Source organism: Haliaeetus leucocephalus, unplaced genomic scaffold (genome assembly GCF_000737465.1).
Source record: "Haliaeetus leucocephalus isolate CR32 unplaced genomic scaffold, Haliaeetus_leucocephalus-4.0 Scaffold184, whole genome shotgun sequence".
Classification (NCBI taxonomy): domain Eukaryota; kingdom Metazoa; phylum Chordata; class Aves; order Accipitriformes; family Accipitridae; genus Haliaeetus; species Haliaeetus leucocephalus.
In genome coordinates, this window is record NW_010972620.1 from 1526883 (window position 1) to 1541069 (window position 14187).

The following is a 14187-nucleotide window of genomic DNA, read 5'->3' on the forward strand; positions in this document are numbered from 1 at the left end:
CCCAAGAACTGGCCCGGGGTATCTGCTCTGGGGTCTGCACTGCTGCCCTCAGAGCAGGTACACACCAGCACAGGGCACGGCCTGGGCTCTGCTTGCCCCACCATGGGGAGATGCCTGGAGCCGCTTTGGGTGACTCTGGTGATGCTTTTGGGTGACTTTTGGGTGACTGCCCCACCTCTCCACTTTGGGCAGGGGCAGGCCAATGCCAGCTGAGCTACAGCCCGGGAAGTCCTGACCATGCAGCTGGTGACCAACGGAGGGGAAGTGTGAAGGGGCTGACGGTGAGAATCATAGAACCATTTAGGTTGGAAAAGACCTTTAAGATCATCCAACTGAGGAATGCAGAGGAAAGCAATGGAGGAGGAGATAGAGCATCTTGGTGGTACTTTGATTTTGGGAAGTTTGGGTTAGTTTCAACCTGGCGAGGGAAAGGTTCCCAGCACACGCAGTCTCCTGACGCTTTTTGGTGTTACGCGCAAAAATGTTGGAACATTCTTTTTTCTCGCCCTGTGTCTGATCTTGTCTGTTCAGCTTTAGCTGTATATGTAGTAAACAGCCAATTCTACATCAGGAGCAGCTGCAACACTTCTTGTAATCAACTTCTGCATTTTCTTTTTACTTTTTTTCCTACCACAAAGTCATCTGGGTCTGCATGAGGCAAACCAGTAAAGCACAAGGCTTCATAATTCCAGGATATTTGCTTTGAGATGACAGATGTAGGAATTGGCAGTGAGGTGGACGGGGAGCATGGAGAGCAGCTGTGTTATTAGTAGCAATTTATCTACTACGACAGCGTGTAGACATTATACCTGAGAATGGGGGCCCGTAATGCCAGGCACTACATACACAGGTCATGAGAGCTAAAGCTTCCGAAGCAAACCAATCTCACTAGCCCTGGAAGTGGGAACGGGGACCAAACGCAGGAAATACCTCGCCCAGGATTAAAGAGTGGGGCAATGAGAGAGAAGAAAATTGAACCCAATGCTGTTCTCTAATCAAATGGTATTTTCAGCACTGAGGGCAGAATCACTTGCAGGTAGCTAAATGAAGCAAATCAGCAGTGCCTATCAACTGTAGGGTTTGTTTTGTAGCTGCAAGCTGATCTGGAGTCACGATGAATCTCTTTTCCCTCATATTCTACTAAACTATCAAAACACATGTAGACACCCAGAAAAATACAATGGCTGAAGATAACAGAGCCCTCAGCAAACAGCTGAACATGTTCTGCCTGGAGGGGTTGTACTAATCCATCACAAAAGGCAACACTAACCACCTCAGTAACTCATTTACTGCAGTAGATCTGATGCAGCTTCAGACTGACTTGCTTGCTCCGGACTTGCTGGGCTGCCTCTTGGGCCTCGGCAAGCCCACTGGTAGGAAAAAGCTAAGTTTCTTCTCTGGGTTTCCAGCATCCTTCCTTTTTGGTGCTGGGCTACAAGTTGTAGTCTTGAACTATGCCCTTTCTTGGAGAAACTGAGCAACCGCTGAGGTTTCCTTTCTGACAAGTGCATAGAAAGTATATGAAGCATTTTTCATGCTAATCAGCAACAGGGTCTGCTATCTAGCTATACCTTGTTTTTCCTGTTCTCAGAAGACCTTTTTGTAGCTGCTTTTTTCTAGAAATCCCATTTCTGTTCCTGATAGTGGCAAACAAGCAACTGCCATGCAAATGGTGTGAATCAAAAGGTCTCCTACATAAAGCTCTTTGATCCAAAGTGTGGTTTCCTTGGAATGTTGAATTATTTGATTCAGAGAAATTTGGCGGTGTAACAACAACATGAGTTTTGGAGCAACAAAGGAAGATAAAAGATTGCCTAGATCAAGAAGGAGAAATTTCTTCCTGGCTCCTAGAGGTGACCAGAGGAAATCTTAAACACTCAAAGCCCCATAGATAGTAGTTTTGAAATAACAATTGTCCCACGTGACAAAATATAGTTGTTTCATCAGCTTCTTTTGCAAGTCCAGTGAATGAGCTGCAGACTTTATACTCTTCAATTAAATAGAAACACCGCAATCCCAATCAGCTATGGGGTGTTTGGTACAGCTTAGTTTAAGAACCTAAACTGGTCACTACAGAAGACATACTTTTGACTTTACTTAGTGAGAAACTGGGCCTCACAAGAAGTGCTTGGCAAGATATTTTTCAGTATCTTTAAACCCTAGTCCTTCCCCACCCATACTTTTTAAATAATTCTTTGGAAACCTGCTCACAGAGGTTTCTTTATCACAGAAACAAATTTTCCCTCCTTTCTGTAGACACACAGGTTTATTGGTGTAGAGGTGCTCATAAACGTGCCAGCTGAAATTGTTTTATATAAACTTGCTTTAAAGTGGGGGAAGGGAAAGTATGTTTTACTTGTTGTTGCCTTTTTTCTGCTGTAAAAGCATTTTGCACAGATTAGAGGATGAAAACACAGGTGAAATAAGCAGTACCAGTAGCAGTCAGCAGGATGAGCTGGGTAGCTGAAAAAACAGAATAGAAGAGAAGGCTAATACCAACCAGTATTTTCTCGCTACCCAAAAGGTAGGCGACTCACACAATCCTTGGAATTTGTCATGTAACCTCCTTTTGCTAGCAACTGAGCCATTGCCATAGTGCATTACTACAAGCAGCTAGATGTTTGATAAAGCGTCTTGGTAAAGAACGGTATTCTCACCATTGCAGCAACAAAGATGACAGGACAATTTTGAAAGCTTCTGTTCTCAGAAAGTTTCTTCTCTCATCACGTGTGCTTAATAGGTTTGGATAGCATCCAGTGTCCAGCCTCTTATCAGAACCTTTCTACCTTTTAACGTCCTCCTGCACTGATGGATATCCTAAACATTAGCAAGCAACCTTATGTTGCAATAGTCGTAGCTTGGCTTCCTCTGGTAAACCAAATGTCATTTGTTCCATTAAAAAAAATCCCTAAATCTATAAACACTCATTTACAACCTCAACGTTATTGAATGGCTTTCTTGCAGGAAAACAAACAGATCCCTGCTTGAATTCACTCCTCTGAGACAGTAAACGAGTAACCCTTCCCTTGCAAGCGATCCTCGCACCGAAGCCCATGAGCTATTTGCTTTGCATGAAGGTTGGTCATGCATGAAGGCCTGATCCAGGCTGCACTTGAGCCAATGGCTGTAGTGCTACCAGCTGCAGTGGGGATTTTGCAGAATTTGCCTTCATCTTTTTCCATTAGCAGGTCAAAATCCTGAGGAAACACTTGGATGAAGAAATGAAAATCCAAAAGGGAGTTCAGGAAGGCCTTGAAAAGGATTAGGAAGTGAAGTAAATAAACACCAGGCAGGAACCAGTGGCCCACTCCCAGAAACACTGGAAACACCCACGAAAGCAAACAAAATCACTACCTAGCACTGCTGGAAACAGGGCATTCCTTAATCACCTGTGTCACATGATCCATTAACGATCATATGGTAATAGCTATTTGCAAAGAATTGAGAGGGAAGACATTTATTGTAGGCGATGACACACTGTTTGCAGTGGCATATTCCGCTCTTCCTCAGTTTTGCTTGTTGGACAAACAGCATCTGTGCCAGGATAATAAACTTGCTATATGCTCGATTTTTGACTCAGGTCAGAGTCTGGCTTGATTAAAAAATAATAAATTAACATACAAGCTGAGGCTTGGCATGCAGGTTAAGTGAGTTTTGTAAGTGTAGTTGCATTACCAGGAAAAAAAATACTAAAGATGAATAGTTTGAAGTGCCACATATCCACAAATTAAATATGCTGATTATTTTTAAATCCATTTGTAATCAAAAGACTTTTTTAAAAAACCCTTATTTTCTTTTTTTTACACTTATCGAGTGATATTTTAATGACTTCAGATATATTAGTTTTCTGTGAAATGTAAAACATTCCTTACGGTAATGCTGTGATTCCCGGTTCCAAGCTGAAATAACACACTCTAACATTATTAGCTTAGTGATTCTTCTAGCTGCATCATCCCAGCCAAAGGTGTCAGCCTCAGGCATCTCGTCTGAATTTGCCTGGCCCATTCTTGTGAGGCTACTCAGCTGCTGAAGTCTCTAGATGTTTTTCCAGAATCCTAATTTCCTATTACGAGGAAATCAGATGAGAAATAAGGTATGTTTAACTTCCATTTTCATCACGTGCCTCTTCATTCTCTTCTTTGTTGGGATCAAGCATACGGTTGCCTGTTACTGCTTCCGAGTTTAGCACAATGAATCCTGAGCTCAGAGAGACATTTGTTGACCCATTACGCTTTTAGCTTCGGAAATCCAAAGCTGAACCAACCAGGAAAGTTGCTGCAAGTCGCAGCGGGTGGATAGAAGGCTGGAGGTCATGTGTTCAAAGGGCTCCCGTACCATCGAGAAACTGTGCACAGAAACCTGTGTGGATAGGCCATGCAATGCAATTTAATGTATTCTGCATCACACCTAGTGTGGAATTCACCTCATTGCACTTTAATCATCTAAAAACCGAGACACTCAAAGTTTCCCTGGGCTCCCTGTAGTCAGTGGGCAGAAAGAGACACTTCATCTTTCCTATCCAGCTGCCTCCCTGTGTTTGGACAACCAAGGCTGCAATATGTGTGTTGGGAGACCAGAGGTCTATTTTAATGTCATTCTGTGCAAATGCACAAAAGCCATCTCCTGCAGATTTCTGGATGGTTTGCAAGCCAGTGTTTCAGACAGCTGGATAAGGCTGATTCCTTTTTTCCCATGTGGGCAAAATTTTCAGGCAGAAGAGGCTGTTTCTGGGGAAGCTGAATGAACCTCAAAGGCTTAGAATTAACCTCCCTGGCCATTGGGTAATCCATACAAACTGAGCATAAGTGATGAGGGGTATGCAGAGGGGATAGGGAAAAGAAGACCCCCTGAAAACGAGAGGAGGAAACTATAATGAGCATATTCATTAGCCAAGGGCAGACAAGTACATCCTTGCTGTTCTCAGATAATCCTAAGCAGACGGCTCTTTATTTGCACAGCGTCCTTAGCCCTTTCGGATGGCCTGGCTAGTCTCCGAGAGGAGTCAGGGCAGCCGGGGGGGCCTGCCCTGCCTCAGCAGACAGATGTGAGCCAGGTTTACATGTGTGGTTGACATCAATTAGCTGAAGCAAGTTTCCATTTTCCAAAGGGTCATGTCAGAGTAATTCCAGCAAACACAGGGAAGCTAGAAGGCTTTTGCCCACTGACCAAGTCATCCCAATGATTTTCCTGACCACAAATGACAAACAGTTAAGAAGCATGTGAACTTGGGAGTGTAACCTCTCCAAAACAACAAGGAAGGAAAAACAGAGCTTCAACTAATAGCACTGCTTAGCATAAAACCAGTGTAGTTAATGACTCCAGCCCAAATCTGCAACCAGTGTGAGCAAATGCATTGCAAATGGAGCCTTCCTTAAGCCTAAAGGACAGGACACGGGACTGCCCAAGGACCTATTTTGGGACAGCATCACCAGGACAGAGCAGACTCCATGTTGTTTCCATAGGCTCTCAAGCAGTTTGGCACCATTGCAAGAGACAGAAATCCTCAGTAAGTGTTTAGTTAACTAACATTTGTATTATAAACAGTGGGTAAAGGATGAGGAAATAGGACTTGAGCAAACCGTGAGAAAATGCCGTTTAGTCTGACACCACAGCAAAGGGACTCCTAATCAAGGCAGCACTGTGATTTTTCAGATTCCTCTGCCACACTATATTACAGCCTGGCCCCAGTGACGGAAGAACGCTTATTAAAATAAATTCTGATTAGAAAGCATTAATTTGAGTAACAAGGTTGCCGTTCTGCAGCTCAGATATTTTTCCCAGAATTGAACTTCGGAAAGATGAGCTTATGCAGAAAGTACGCTGAGAAGGTACTTTCCTGGACTAAGACAGAGTGATCAGCAGAGATATTGATCGTGCTGTCTCTGGAACAACAGCAAGAATTATGTATTGATTTCTCTGGAGACTGGATTACGTATCGATTATGCTAGCTGCAAAGCAGAGGCCTAAGTAATGCTATCATCTCTGGCTAAAATGGTGCCCATAAAGTAGTGAAGTCAATAGAAAGGGGAGATGAGAAATCCATTGAGTCAAAGGGTAAAGTCCCAGGGCAATTAATTAAATGGCAAAACTCTCCTTGGCTCAAGTAAGACCAGGATTTCTACTTAAGTATTTAGCATCCTGAAAAGTCTCCTAATAGGAGCCCAAAGGGCGCAGACGAATAACGCTTTGAGCAAGTAAATCATTTTAGCCCATCCTGAATCCATGTAACACACTGTGTTCAGACAGGCACTTCATTCATTGCTTACTTCAACTGGGTCATTAATGAAATGCACAGGGTTTAGAAAAATTTGAAAACTAGCTGCGGAGATAACTCTTGGATCAAGCCTTAAGGGACCATCCACTGTAGCCAGTGAAAAGCGATATTGCCTTTTATCAGCAAGATAATAAGCTTACAGGGGGACGGTGATGACTTGCTGGATAGAAGTGATATAAGCTGAATTTGTACGAGAAAGGTAACAATGTAGAGGACAGTCCCCGAAGGCTCACCTTTCAACACACAAAGCCTCTGTCTCGTATTGAACTCTGCAGATTGCTTTACAGAAGCTTAATGTTTCTTTCTTTCAGAGCTTCCCTTATAGTGACATTCAGCTTTTGGTTTGGCCATTCCAAAAACTAATTATAACATGTTCCCTAGAAGGCATTTAGTAAAACTAAATAGTTAGAGGAAGAGGTCTCAGTACTTGAATCCAATTCTTGGTACCGTATGACCTGCTCTTCCAGGATTCAGCCAGAATCATTAAAAAGTGATACATGAAACTTTCCTTATGGGAAATGGAAGGCTTTAGTGATCAGTGAAGATGACTCAGTCAGAAGGGCAAGTGCTGAAGTTTGCATTTATTTTGGTGGTGAAAACAGAAAGGGGGAAAGAAATCTCAAGGAGTGAGCAACCGAAGGCAAAGCTCCTCGGCATCAAGATTAAAGCAACAGTGTGCAAAAAGAAAACTACTCTGACAATGCACCAAGCTGAGAGAGGGTGTTTGTGAGCAGGGGCCTGGACTCAGCTGCATGGCTTTGTTCTGCAGAAGGTCTTATATATCATTTTAACTTCATCTCGTCCGTATTACTTAAACGTTTTCTTCTCCATAAAGAACTGATTTGAGAGACAAGCACATTTTAGCCAGTAGGCAAGTGGAAGGCCAGGCACTGCTGGTCAGCCAGTTTCCCTTTCACAGGACTTTTCCCTCCCTTCCTTATCCTATAATTGTTCATAAAAACAAAGACATATTTTCATTTAGCAAAATACCCATTGCTTGCCTTAGACTGGAGTAAGGAGGTTATTGCTGTGTCCAGCTAACCTCTTGCAGCAAAGAAAAAAATTGCAAATGTGGCCTTTATTCTGTGCATTTCCTGGAGGAAAGGAGACTGAACAGGAATTCAGATAAGAAAACTAATGCTGTTGCTGTTCTTCTTATTCTGTGAAGTAAATTAATGGGGCTAACAATGCACATTAGACATCCTATTCAGTAACATTTTTAGTACCCAGCTGAGTCCAAATATAAACTATAATGGCATATTGAGACTGTCTTAAGAGCCATTTCAAATCAATTTAGTTTTATATAGTGTCTCTCAAAGTATCTCAAGGTGATTTACAGTGAAAAAGAAAATAATGGGCTAGTGATTTAGTAGAGTAAGGCATGGCAGCTGTCAGGCAGGAAGGCAAAAATGCTGCACGGAGATGCAAAACTCTAATTTAAAAGCAGTACAAAGGTAAACATATCTCTTTGCTCTTCCAGTACAAGAAGTAGCCAGGTAATGAAGCCAGGCTGGGTTCAGTTTAACTCAACTGTTCCACAAAGCATGAAGGGCTTTTCCATTTACAGACTGAACTGGAACCTAAAACTGAACCATTCCCACTCAACTATTGAGATTAGGAAAAGCCAGGAAAGAAATATTTGTGACCAATTCATTTTAGCAGTTTTACCATCGTATTTCACAACCTCAGAAATTTTAGACTTCCTGTGGGTTGGACTTTTGCCCTACGGACTTATTAAGTCAAGAAGGCAGCTTTAAGCGCCTTTTTCATGGAAACTGTTAAAGCCTCTCTTGAAGAAGCGAGACTCCAGTCAAGCAACCTTGATCTTGCCAGTGTGGCAACTGTTGCACTGCTCCTGTTAAGCAAAGGCAACCTGCAGGTGGACTTCCCTTCAGATTACGGTACTGAAGTGGCAAATGCCTCGTTGGGTCTCTTCCTCTTAATGGACAAGACCCTCTCACCAGTGCCTGTCCCCACATAGCCCCCAAGGAGTAGCCAGCTCACAGCTGGACCTCCTCGGAGAAGCAGGTTAACAATTCTTCAGAGCGTTTTTCAAGGATGGGGGGGATGTCTTCAGCTACAAGACACCTCTTCTCTGGGTTTTCGCTCTCCTGCTCACCACACAAGTGAAGCTGCTAAGGAAGCCATGAAACCTCTTGTATTTTGGCATCCTAAAAAAAGTACTCTTTACATTTCCCTCCCATCAAATAGTTCAGAATGGCCTGTTGGATATGAGCGTTTGAACCAACTTTAGGCAAGAGACAGGGAATACTAATGTCTTCTTAGGTGGGGAGCGGCGTACATAGAATCACAGAACAGCTCAGGTTGGAAGGAACCTTGAAAGATCATCTGGTCCAACCTTTTGTGGGAAAGGGAGCCTAGACAATATTATCTAGCACCCTGTCCAATAGCACCTTGAAAACTTCCAGCGATGAGGGCTCTACTACATTCCTAGGGAGGTTGTTCCTACGTGCCACTTCTTCGAGAGGTCTAAACCACCCATTTTCCCTTCCAGGTGCCAGGACGCATTCAGACTTTGTCATCGCTGTTGCCTGTAGGCCAGTGAGATGGTGGAAGCCTGACCTGCTCATGCCGTCCCTGGCAACGACCACAACAAAAGGCTGCTGGACCGCTTCTCAACTTCCCCAGTGAGCACACAGGGGCTGTTCAGGAGGTTAAAGCTGCGAAGAGCCTGAATTGTGATTACTTGACAAAGTGCCTCCCCCCCTCAACCATCTTGGCAAGCGCTGAGCTTGTTTAGCTGCCTCGGGGCTGATGCAGAGCGTTCTCATGCAGAGCTTTCCACGTGGGAACTCGCTGCTACCACACGTTTGAGTTTGCGAACCGTGCGGTGTTGCACCATCTCGCAGACAGCGGCTGCGTAAGTCGCATGAGGCTGTAAGTACTGGTGTGATGTCTATTCATCTGGGAAAGTGTTTTCTTTTCCTTTTTGTGGTGCAAGTAGTATATGTTTTATTAAATAAAGTGCATGTTCCCTATGCAAATGAATGCTGACACATTGTATGTTAAATATGTATGACATTTAAAAATCTAAGCAAGAACTAAAAATCATTTATAAATATTAAAGAGCATGAAGTCTACTTTTTGTTTTCATTTTGCTTCTGAACCTGCACTCCGGGAAAAATACTCCTCACATTATAAGACTGAATTATCTGTCCAAGAACTAAACCTATAATTTTATTCTATCAGTCAAGCTGTATGTCACACTATTTTTATATCAAGACAATCAGGTTCTTTGAAGCACAGACACACACCTACTTAAAAGAAGCATTCCTCTGAAAGCAGAAGACTTTAGAATCAGCGGCAATTTGTATCTTTCAAGGGACTGATAACTAAATGGAGAAATGCAGTTCCTAATGAAAAGATGTTTCTTTGCTGACCAGGATGATATTCCATCAGGATATTTGGATCCAGATTCATCCATTTTGACTGCAAGCATCTAACCTGGCTTCGAATTACTGACTTCTAATGGCTTAAAATGTGTCCTTTGGAGATTCTTATTTCTCCTTCCTGACAAGAAAGGACAGTAGGCCATCTGAACTCCTAGCCTGAGCGCCTTAGTTAGGTATCTAAAAAGAAACGAAATTAATCCAGCCCTTCCTCTAGTTTTTTAAGTATTTGTTGTGTGGGAGTCCTGTTAGAAAATCTACTGTTCAATCCATTGCTATGGCACAGTCAACCTCACCTCTAGGAAGTATCTTCTGCTTCACAGGGCTTAAACATCCCTGTGGGAAGAAGCAGAAGTTTCCCCTGAAGAAAAAAAAGCACAGAGAGACCAATGCAGACATTAAAGCACCACCACCAGGGAGGCAATTTTAGATTACAAGTGAAGGAGCATATCTTTGTGCTCCCTTCTGCCCCAATACGTTAAGATAACTTGCAAATACCAATAAAGTTTCAGAACAGACTGTAAATATCCTGTGCCTGTTTTACATACTGAGAAACCAGGTACACAGGTCAAATATGAAGTGCAGAGCATGGCAGAGAATGGAAACTCCAGCTCTGGAGTCCCAGTAATTTCCCTTCCTGTAACACCACCATTTTTTCTCGATGAAGAAGCACCTGCTCTCAGATTGGTCTTCACCGCACATTCACTTACCTCACTAAACTATTTCATGCGCTTCTGCTGCACTACGGATGGCAGGAGTGCCACGGGACAGCAGTGAAAGGATTTGGCATCTGAAAACCTGCACCGAGACTGGCTGAACTGAAGCAGTACTATCCTTCTCTCATTTTACTAGCTCTGCGATCAGCAAAATGCCTTTCTCCATTTCCAGATGGGAACTGAAGCAGTGGGAAATATTTTCCCTCGGTATTTGTCCCTCGTTCCTCTGTTGACAGAAATTTTAAGACAAATGGCCATTTTGGTGGATTTAAAAAGCAGTGGAACTTCATGCCCCTAATGAATGGGCAGCGGGAACTCATACTGGCAGTGCTCAATGGCTGCACATGAAACTAGCCAGGCTCAGTAAATGAAACCAGATCCCAAAAATGCAGTCTGGAGATAACTGAAAGTATGCATTGAAATTTATTGTAGGAAAATGACTGACTGGAAAAAAAGTGGTCTGCTCTGCCCCTGCACCTCCAAAACATATTGTACCATTTAAACACTCTAGAAAGACATCTGCCAAAAACGCAATTAATTCTCCTGAAGGTCAAATGTATTTCTCCCGTAAAACCGTTGAAGCAGCAATTGTATGTCTTGATTACTCTTATGAAAGCGACTTAGGAAAAATCCTAGGATTGTTCTTGTGTTTGAAGTTGGATGTTTATTGCTTACTGGCAGTGACTTTTGTTGCAAAGGTTAAACGCGGTCAGCAAATGATCGTAACCCCCCCAAAAAAGGGTTAGTCCCAGTGCAGCCTGTCCAAAATCCCCGCAGCAGATCTGTAGTTCTGTTTGGAGTGCCACCCTGTGGACACAGCTGCTCCCATGAGCTCCTCTCCTTCCGACAACCCCGAGATGCAACGCTGAGGGACCAACAGCAGTGGACACAAGGAGAGGTGACAGCATCCCTCAGCTCCAAACCACACTGTCCCACGTCACTCTTACATGTCCCTGGCTACCCTGGGGCAAGTGGTGGTGGGGGACGAGTGGGAATTTTTGTACCAAAATACAGTGCCTGTTACCAAAGACCATTTTTGCCGGTGCTCTCTACACAACGGTATATGAAATGCCACCACCTCTTTGGAGCTGGGTAGGAAATAATTGTGGCATCTGTTGGTAACAGCTGAGGGCTGTGTAGAGCTTTGCACACCGAGAAGAGACCTGAGAAGCCCCCTGCTCATCCGCAGATGAATTAAGCCCCTGGTAAGCTCAAGTTCATCCTTAGAAGTCAATTTCTGGATTGGATTATAACTTTTTTTCTCTCCGACTGTTTGTATAAGACTTGCAGGTTTAGTCACTGGAGATTGCCACCATAAATTTTAGGAGTCTGGCTTACAAAGCCTGTAACAACCTAACCTTGTTTAGCAAAGGTGTGCCTTGCAGCATTCCTTCAGTAATGCCACTTTGGCTGCCCCTTACCTCTGGGGTGAGGTATTTCATCATGATTTCCTTTCCTTTCTCTCCCAGCTTTTCATCTGGAGCAATTTCATATTCTGCCTGGAACAGAAATAAAAAAAAAGTCAATATTTGCACTCATATTTCACCATTTTAACTTCGTTTTGGATGTGGCATTAACAGAACACTCTGTCTGAAAAATCTGAAGGATAAATACCATGTTCTGATGGCATTAAAACCCGTACACACAATCCTATTAAAAACCTTCCACTATATTTTGACCAAACTCTAGTGGTGCATTTTCTGAGATGATGTCTCTTAATTAACACCAATACAATTTAATGTATTTATATTTTATAGCCTTGCCAAGCCAGCTTTCAGAAAGCATTCAGTGACAAGAGACAACAACTTAATTTGGTTTTGCTCAAAGGGAAGGCGGACACAGAAGGTAAAATGACTTCTCCGAGTAGTAAAGAAAGTGAATGTTTGTTAATTCTTGCCACAGTGGTATTTCAAGTACCAGGTGAACTCCTCCTTTTTGGTTAAATGTGTCTTTCCTATTTATTTATGTCTTCCCCTTGGTCTAACAATACTTCTGCAAAGCAGAGAGACTTGCCCATCACTTCTTTTAGTGATCCTTAACTCAGTCCCTCCAGGAGGCAGATATAAGAGCCAATTTCTTAGGCAGATTTGTTAGGGCCAAGATAAAACAAGAGACACCATTTATAGGAATAGACACTATAGGCAAAATTCTCTTTGACTTCCCTGGTGCCTTAAAAAAGAGAGCACCACATTCCCCCGTGCAAAATTTACCTACATTTTAAAATTCTGACTGTTCTATGTATTGTAGCATTACTGACTTTTGATGAGTTTCAGGACAACATTTACATAAGAAACAAAAGAAGCATTACTTGTGCACCACAAAGACATTAATCACTTCAGTTAAAGTTTTGGATCTACGGCAGGCATTCGAAGGAAACACGCGCCGCATGGGAACCCAGTGACTAAACGACAATGACAAGTTCTTAGAGACATTCCCTCTTGGCACTGCCCAGGATATGAAGCTTTAGCCTTAGGATCAAAATATTTTCCAGAAAAAAAAAAAAAAGACAGCCTAACAGCTTTCATGACTGTTTATATTAAAAAAAAGGATCCCAGAAAATTCTGCCAAACCAATTAAGTAACCTGGTCCAATACAAGCTGTCTGCGATGATAAATGAGGGGGAAGCTAGGAAAAAAAAAAAAAAGAAGAAGAAGGTAAATCAGACTGAACTGGCAAACACTTGGAAGAACAAATTTCAGAACTATTGCCCACTGGAAGGCGTATGCACTGCTCCAAGCTTGATGCAATAAATCCGAAGGCAGGCTGTAATGGATACCCTAGCTAAGCAGACCTACGAATGACATGAAAACCACAATGTAGTAATAATGCTATTATCCATCTATCTGGCCACTGCTGATTTAGCTATTGCAGCTTAAGTCTGAAGCTACATATTTATACACATACATAGCAGGTTGCTTGAACAATCTAGAATTACAATCTGATTTGGTTTGGGAAATGACAATGACCGCAAATAACAGAGAAACCTGTATTATTTATGAAAAATACACCAAAAGCTAAAATCCACAAGTGCAGTACTTCTCTTTTAGTGATCATTTTAGGGATGAACTGATTACGTTCTCATAAAACTTAATACAAGGGTTTAAAAAAATCTTTCATCCAATTTCCTGTCCTTTTAGATGGTATCTGAATATGGGTCATTTCAGCTCTTAAAGCACAGACACTCTCGAACGTTTACAGCATCTTAACAGCATTTTTCTCCATGATTCCTTGCTAGGGGATAAAACAATGGCAAGAAAGAGTAACAGAAGGAACTATTTTTTTAAAGGTGAAAGTTGCATCTTCTTTGGACCTTACTGTTTATGTTTAGGTTCACAGACAAACTAGGTGTTTTTCATATAAAAGAAAACAGAAATAATGTATTTTAATAAAAGAAAATAATTGTACTTAAATGTAACTGTCTGTGCAGAAGACTGCAAAGAAAGGAGAACTCCTTGGCATTGTCTCAGCATGGAAGTGTCTAGGAGATCTCCTGAGTCCTCCATTCAATGCTATTTACAATTAATCCAATAATGACCATTTCTCTCTCCTTCATTTGCTTTTAGACTCTGGAACCTGGTAATATATTGGCTCCCTAGTGAAAAAAAAAACCCTGATTCAAAGTCATCATCTGCCATTTGAAGTGCACCAGGGAGATGTCAAAAAATTTGGTGTCCTTTTTGCCACAGATTACATTTACATCCCATCCAAATTGTACAACAGGAAGCAAATTAGGACAGACCAGAAGACAGAAGTTTAGCAGGAATAGGATCAGTGTTTTGAAATGCAG

General features: G+C 42.3%; 1 protein-coding gene across 1 annotated transcript in view; it reads right to left on the reverse strand.

The window, feature by feature from the left end:
- The window catches only part of GRK5 (G protein-coupled receptor kinase 5), a 97602-nt gene that overhangs the window by 38528 nt on the left and 44887 nt on the right, over window positions 1-14187 (reverse strand). The window contains exon 4 of the mRNA XM_010564685.1: window positions 11822-11899. Coding sequence (XP_010562987.1) covers window positions 11822-11899 — 78 coding nt within the window. The remainder of the gene's footprint in view (window positions 1-11821; window positions 11900-14187) is intronic.